The 7,500-nt window shown below is 50.7% G+C and overlaps 1 protein-coding gene across 3 annotated transcripts in view; it reads left to right on the plus strand.

The window, feature by feature from the left end:
• LOC113589485 (rho guanine nucleotide exchange factor 26) overlaps positions 1–7,500 on the plus strand; it is a 32,974-nt gene that overhangs the window by 238 nt on the left and 25,236 nt on the right. The window contains exons 1-4 of one of the 3 annotated variants that reach the window (XM_027029171.2): positions 1–1,584; positions 3,083–3,137; positions 3,892–4,037; positions 7,289–7,345. The exon at positions 1–1,584 is cut by the window's left edge and continues 237 nt beyond it. In XM_027029171.2, the coding sequence (XP_026884972.2) occupies positions 448–1,584; positions 3,083–3,137; positions 3,892–4,037; positions 7,289–7,345 (1,395 nt within the window). In that variant the 5' untranslated portion in view covers positions 1–447. The remainder of the gene's footprint in view (positions 1,585–3,082; positions 3,138–3,891; positions 4,038–7,288; positions 7,346–7,500) is intronic. The other 2 variants (XM_027029170.2, XM_027029172.2) reach the window with 2 other exon arrangements.

Consider the following 7,500-nt stretch of genomic DNA (forward strand, 5'->3'; position numbering starts at 1 on the left):
TTTTCGCATCTTTTTAAAAAGCTTATAAAAATGTGCAAAGGGCAGTAGTTTATAGTTGGACATTCTGTTACTGTTTACAGTGTAACAGTCAGATTTCACTATTGCTACTTAGGTTTTTTTCTGTTGTTTGACACTTAAAATGCACTTAGTTTCACTTAGCCTTTTATGCGCGCCGTACAGCTATAACTAGTGGCACTGCAAACTTCTTACACTGTTTTCTCTTGGATAAACTTTCCGCACGCCTTCTGATCACTGAACACGCGAACTGCAAAACTGTCCGCGCGTAGTGTGGAGCAAACAGTTCATTACTTAGTATTTAACTTCCAGGAGCCAAAGCTAAGTAGATGTTGTCCTGATTTCAGTTCAGGCAAAGGTCAGCCTATAACGGGCAGGTAATGTTTGCGCAATCATTAGGTTGCTGTTCCTGACGAGTGGCGCGAATTCGCTATGGATTTGGGTAACGACGTAGATCTGTCTAACAACTACATTGCTCCGCTGTGGCGCACGCCGGACCAGAAGCTCGCGAGCGGAAACATGAAGCCCAAGCCCAGACCTCTCAGTTACCAGATCGACGGGGTTCTGATGACGGATTTTCCAGTTGAAGATAAGTGCGCCTTTGCTCCTGGGCAGCCCGCCGAGAAGACGTGCACGCCTCCAGCGGGAACTACGGTGCTGAAGCATGTTTTGAACAAACCCCCTCGCAAAGCCCGTGTGGTCAGGAGCATCAGCATCGGGCATTCGTCTAACGGACGCTTCTCTCTGGTCAAGTTCGGCTCATTGGGTGGGAAGGACACGGTGGACAATCGGCCACCTAAAACTCCGCCCCTGTCCTCAAAGACCGCGGAAAACGGCTTGAGTGTTTGGCGGGACATGAAAGTGAGCCAACCCCTAAAGCGCCAGTCTGGCCAGTTGACCCTCACCTCTCAGAGGGACCGGATCGTCTTCGGAAGCACGTCGCTGACTGATTTGACGTCTTCTTCGCAAGGTTCCCCCATGCCACGTTCTCCGTCAGAGGTGCGAGGTTCACCCGCCTGTCCCCACCCACCGTCCTCTCCCGGCTCCGCCTCCAGTCTCTCAACCAGCAGCACGTCGTCCTCCACCCCCAGCACCCCGTTCCAGCTGGCCACCCCGTGCGGCCCCTGCCCATCCGAGGCTGAGACTCCTCCCCTCCGCCTGTCCGCTTGCTCCTCCCAGGGCCCGGAGGGCGGGCTGGCCGCACCCGCTGTGGTCCTCAGCACCCACAGCCCCACGGCGCAGAGGATGGGTGCCCGCCAGATCATCCCTTACGGCCTGGCCTCTGAGACGCGCCCCTGCAGGGGGCCCGACCGCCGGGGCCTCGTCGGCCGCGCCATACGCGCCCGCAGCATGGTGGACGTCCCCTCCTTCGACGAGGACAGCGACACCAGCCCCACTCTGATTCAGCGAGGCCTGCGATCCACGTCTTACCGACGCGCCGTGGTCAGCGGCGTCGACCTGGCCGTCTCCGACAACGACCTGAGGGGCCTCCATCTGCCTCCGCCCACCCTGAAAGGCGTAGCTGTGCCCAAGGAGGCACCAGGCAGCCCGCGGACAGCCAAGAGCAAAGTAAGTGTTTGGCTTCGAACACAAGGCAGGCTAGCAGGAGAACAGTCACTACAGCAAACACACAAATGTCCAACTCATTAGGTTAAAGGGAAACCTTCTTTTGCAATTATGTATTGTTTATTTTTTGCTGCAGTCTGTGCCATCAGACACAGTTCAGTGCTCTGGTGTGGATTTCTCGGTAGTCCGTTCTCACACAGGGACCTGTATCCTGCATGAAGGGAAAACGGCTGTCTCCTTCCTCTTCTGTTAGAGCTCGATGAAAGACTAACCCTGCCAGATATCACACCGCAGTTACAGAAACAGGACGCAACATGACAGAGTTCCATGTGCTGACAGACAGGCACCCTTCATCTCCTGGGTTCAGGATGTTGTCATGCTCCAGCATGACGGTGTATCAGCAAGGTGTGGTGTTACATGCCAGTAAGCTCTGTGGACCACCCAGCTGTTAGGTGCATCCGGTCTGCAGGCGTTCGCTCCAGGCTTGTAAACCTCACAATTTATGTGAGACGGGAACCTACTGCCATCATCGTGGTAATGACACAAGACGGGCTGTTTGCTGGAGCGCTGAGGATGTCGGTTTTGTTTAGTGATATTTCATATCTCAGCGTTATTTTTGCTGTGATGAAACATTCTGTTCAATTCAGGCTTATGGCTATTATACACAAGGGTAAAATATAATAATATAATGGGTGAAGAAAGTACGGTACGCTTACGGCAGGTATGGATCAGTGTGAAACGTTCTCTGTGAAGGTCCTTACAAGGTTGCAGTCACTCGTCCAACAGGGAACCCAAGGACATTGCTTTTAGCATGTCGCCATCCTCAGATTAGCTCCGTCATGCACATACTGGCAGAGCTAAAGTTGCCTCGATGGTCATCGAGGTCGTAGGGGTCACTGAGGTCAAAGGTTCCGAGCAGGTGTAAATAGGCCATGTGCACTAAATGCCCATCATTCAGAGTTTGACAAGGCAGGTAAACGTCAGCTGAGCTAGAAGCCGTAGGAGACTGTGTCTCAGACAGAGGACAGGAAGCGCTGTGATTGGATGGCTGGGAATTCGTGTAGCTGCTTCTCTCAAGTTATGTAACCTTTTCACTGTGGAGATGATCTATAATGTGGAGATGTATAATAGCAGATGTCTTTCACATGTCTGCTTTTACATCAGTAAATAATGAACATCTTTACTCAAAGGTTGTTAATGTATTTGCCCTTTAATCAGTTCCAATCCTTGCTTATGTCCAACATGTTTGTTATAATTAATTTCAAAGTGTTTGAGCACGGCAAACGCAGTGCCCTGTGCATGCTTATGCCATGGTAATGTTTCTGAACCTCTTCGGGGTCACTAGGGGTCACTCTGAAAGAGTCAGTAACAGCTCCTGAACACTAGACTTGTTTTGCTGTTCATTGTCCGGTTCAAGTGTCCCTTAGACACCACCGTTCGTCACAGCAGCCTGGTTTATAAGGACAGACCAAACTAATCACTCGCCGATGTTTTTCCACAGAGCGGAGAGCAGAAGAAGAAGGGCCTGCCCAGCCAGAGGACGTTTGACAGCGAGGGTAGGAGCTGGTCTTCTCTCTTGTCTTACACGCAGACGGCAGCCGGCGGTGCTCTGGTCTGACAGTGGGGTCGCGTCGGCCGTAGCAGGTGGCGTCCCCGCTGGCCTCCGAACTCATTGGCTAGTCGTTCAAAGCCTTCTGATATTGTCAGGCTTTATGGGTCCTGGGTTCAGGTCGGGTTCTGTGTATGGTGACAGTCCCTTATCCATTCTTTGAACCTGACAGGCTAGGGCCACTCCTCCTTAGACGCCCTCAAATGCCGTTCTGAACTGAAAATGAAACGGTCACGTTTCACGTGCTTCGATTCCAGAGAAGCGATAAGCGTGGCGCATACGTAACGCCGAGGTCAGGACGGGGCCTGGTCTCCGGCCCCGCTCGGCAGGCAATGGCTGTCTGCAGGCTGACAGTAGCCAGACTCCCCCTGCTGACCTCTTGGTGACCAGTAGCCAGTAGAGTTTATACTTGCAGTATTTTGGCTGATAGATCATGTCGTTGGCGCGACACGGACACACGGGTCAAGACGTGCAGGCACTGGACAGTTTAATTTGCCTCCTCCATGGAGCTACTTATGAAATCCTCACATCCAAACAGAACTTCCCGTTAACATCATATCAGCTTGATAAATGGGACAAACGTTTAACTAAGAGCCTGTAAGGGACATAAGCCCCAACTAGACAGCAGCATGTGTATCTGAGCTTTAATGTGTGTGTGTGTGTGTGTGTGTGTGTGTGTGTCTGTCCGTGTGGTGATGTAGAGGATGAGGTTCTGTATCAGAACTACCAGGAGAAGGCACTGCACGACGACTCTGACGAGGACGTGGAGTCCAGAGACTCCAAGCCGAACGAGGACATCGTGGTGCAGTACAAACCCATCCGCACCTCGTGGAGCCAGCTGAGTGTGGTGAGTCACGCACGGGCGCATGCGGGCACACACAGGCACACACACACAACACACATTCACAGCAACCAAACATAACCACACGATAATCACACCAAACCACACAAAACAAGGAACAGCCACACTGGATGGCATTCCAGCCTGCCCATACACACACACACACACACACACACACACACACACACACACACACACACACACACACACACACACACACACCCTTTAGCATACAATTGCTGTACTGCACTGAAAAATGACCAGTGATGGGACATTTATGTTTTTTTTTTCTTTGCACTATGCCATGTTTCTTTCCAGTTTGAGCACACCTATACTCATAGAAGCTAAACCCATCCCTCCACTGTAATGTAGAAGGATGGAATGCCAGCGCTTTGAGGAATGTTGTTCTGGCCAGTCGCACAGCTGTTGTAGCCATAATCAGCATCCGAAAGAACGAGATTTAATACGCTTGAAAGTGTTTTCTCTTCAGCAAAGGCAAAGAGCGAAAGAGAGAGAGAGAGAGAGAGAGAGAGAGAGAGAGAGCGATACAGGAGGATGTGCATATCCGCTGGGAAATATCAGGGCATTGTGCCATCTCCCTGGCTAGAAGATTTGTCCCATGGGGGGAGAAATCTGAGGCAGAGTCCAAGATATGGGCCTGCTCCTGTTTAGGGAATGATGAAATCTCGTTTGGATCAGGAGTGGAGGGAGACTTTAAGCTGTTTTTCCATTTGGTGTCCCGTTCCAAACTAACTTAGGCTGGAATATTCACAAAGCTTCTGAGAGACACAGAGCGAGAGAAAGGTGTGTGTGTGTGCGTACATTCATGTGTGTGTGGCCACTGTATGTTTTGGCAGAAGACTTGATTTGGGTTTTTTAAGTTCAGGAAACCGCTTTCATAATGCAGTGCAGGTGTGGTTACCTCTCTCTCTCACGCATGCACACACACACACACACACACACACACACACACACACACACACACACACACACACACACACACACACACAGCAACAAACAGTGGCGGGGAGAATACAGTGTTTAGTTTGTTATGTTTAAACCGTGGAGGTGTAGACAGGATCAAAGACAGATGGCACAGATGCCTGTAACGTGGGCCAGTGTGCCTTGATGTAAGCGGTGGATGTGTTTGGGGTGGGTGGAGTTGTCATGGCCCGAGTTCTCCATCACCTACCCAGATTTTCTGTACCAAGCAGAATTTTGTCTTATCTGATTGATGTCTCAGTAATGGGATTCCTCTACATGTGTGGCTTTTTCCCAGAATACCTTGGGGGAATTAGCTCAGCCCTGGTCGTGATTCTTGGTTCCAGTTTGGTTCTGGTTTCCCAGAAGTCTCTGTCATGTGGAACAGAGGTGTAGCTGCATTTTAAAATGCATTTTAGTGCCAGGGCAGGTCAAAGTTCACCGGCTGCAAAGGTGTTGCTAGGAAACGTTTATGTGCTGATCTGCCTCTCCCAGTTCTCTCATTATATCTCTCTTCTTTCTCTTTCTATTTCAGTCATTCTGTCTCTCGAGCTTCCCACCCCCCTCACACGCTCATTCACTGTCTCTCTGTTTTTTTCTCTTGTTTTTCTCTCATCCTCTCAAGGCAGGATTGTACGATGACTTTTTTCTTTGACCACACCAACTCAGACTGTGAAAGGTGATTTTGGTGATTGTTATGCTCCTGGTTGCTGGGGTCCAGATCAACATTTGAATCTCTCTGCCTCCCTCCTAACTGGCTCCGCCCTGGTCCTTAAGTGACAGCTGTGGCCTATACAAGGACCCTGCTGGAAGAAGACGGAGGCTCACCCAACCCCAACCCCAACCCCAACCCCAACCCCAACCCCAACCCTAACCCCAACCCCAACCCCAACCCCAACCCTAACCCTCACCCTAGCTCTAAGCCTAGCTTTGTGTGGTTTGCCTTAGCACACAGTTTGTTTTGTTTGGTGGTCTCTTGCCTGTGCATTCCTTGCCTGGATATCTATAGTTAGTAATCTTGTGTGCTGTGTGTATCTGGATCTTTATGTAAGCATTCACTGGTTCCCAGCCATGTTGTCCTCCCATGTTCTGTCTATAGTTCCCTGTGATCCCTGTGTTGGAGTCCATGTTCTGGTGTGTATATGTATGTATATAGTTACTGATTGTAGGGAGTGCTGCATGTTTGTTTGGGATCGAGGTTCTGTTCTGTTTCTTGTCAGTGTCATGCTTAGCCTGACAGGCAGGTGGAATGCCAGGGGAGGAGATCGAAGGTTTATTGCCCGGTCATCATATGATCCCCGTGGTGCTTTGATGTACTCAGACATGTTGGGTTCTTGTTTGGTGTGCAGAGTGGGTGTGTGCTTCCTCTCAGTCTGCCCCCCTCCCCCCACCACTTAATTTTCATGTCCTTGTTTTTCTGTCCTGGTTATGAATTAACAGAATGCGGCTCAGGTGCCTGCGCATTCCTGACGAAACCCCCCCCCCCCCCCCCCCCCAAAACACACACACGTGCACGTAAGCCACACACACACACACACAGTCACCACTGTTTATTTGAGTATCGTCACACACTTATGCTGTACAAATACTGGCACTTGCGTGCACACACACACATATGCTGTGCACATGACCCCTTGGAACGTCTTGTTCGTAGCAGACCGCAATCCCCACAGAGGCCTGCACCGAAGCAAATCAATTTGATTTTAGGAAAATACATAAACCGAGCGTACTCTGGGTTCTGTCCAGCTCTTCTAAACGGCTCTCTGGGGGGCTGGACCGAGCGTAGCCCGGACCAGGTGTGTGACGGGGGCCCCAGTTAGGGCAGGCTTGCAAAGAGAGGCTGCATGTCTGCTACCTGATCCTGCTGCAGGGCGAAGACTTTGTCATCGTGCGTCTCAGTTCAGCTCCAGTGCTGCCATCTCCGTCATATTCTCTGGGAGTTTCGCATATCTGCGAACCTTTTCAAATGAAACTGTGAGGACAAAAAAACCGATGGAGTCGAATGTCATTTCTGTACAGCAGAACAGTAACTGAACCGACAGAACAGTACTGAACAGTGGAACAGTACTGAATGAAGTACTGATTTCAATCCCATACAGCTCCATCAGCTCTCCTTTTGGCCAATCCCAACACGTGCCTCCTCGGCCCTGTGTGTTAACGTTCATGTCTTCTGGACACTCCTGTACCATGAGGGCACGTAACTGGATGAGGGCTAACCCAAACACGCTCCTGTCCCGCTGAGAAGACTCATTCTGCTTTTGTCTCTTCTCACTCAGGTTAAAAAAAGTGGTGCTCCAGAGAGACTGAGTCAAGAGGAGAGAAAGAGACAAGAGGTAATGGACTCCTTCTTCAGCGCGGACGCGCCTGTGCCTGTGCGTTCATATCGGTGTGTGTGCCTGTGTGTATATACGTGCATGTGTGCGTGCGTATGTGTGTGTTTGTGCTCTTCTGGGCTTTGTTGCCCAGAGCCTGTTTCCTGAGAGCTGTC

Source organism: Electrophorus electricus, chromosome 4 (assembly GCF_013358815.1).
Source record: "Electrophorus electricus isolate fEleEle1 chromosome 4, fEleEle1.pri, whole genome shotgun sequence".
NCBI lineage: Eukaryota > Metazoa > Chordata > Actinopteri > Gymnotiformes > Gymnotidae > Electrophorus > Electrophorus electricus.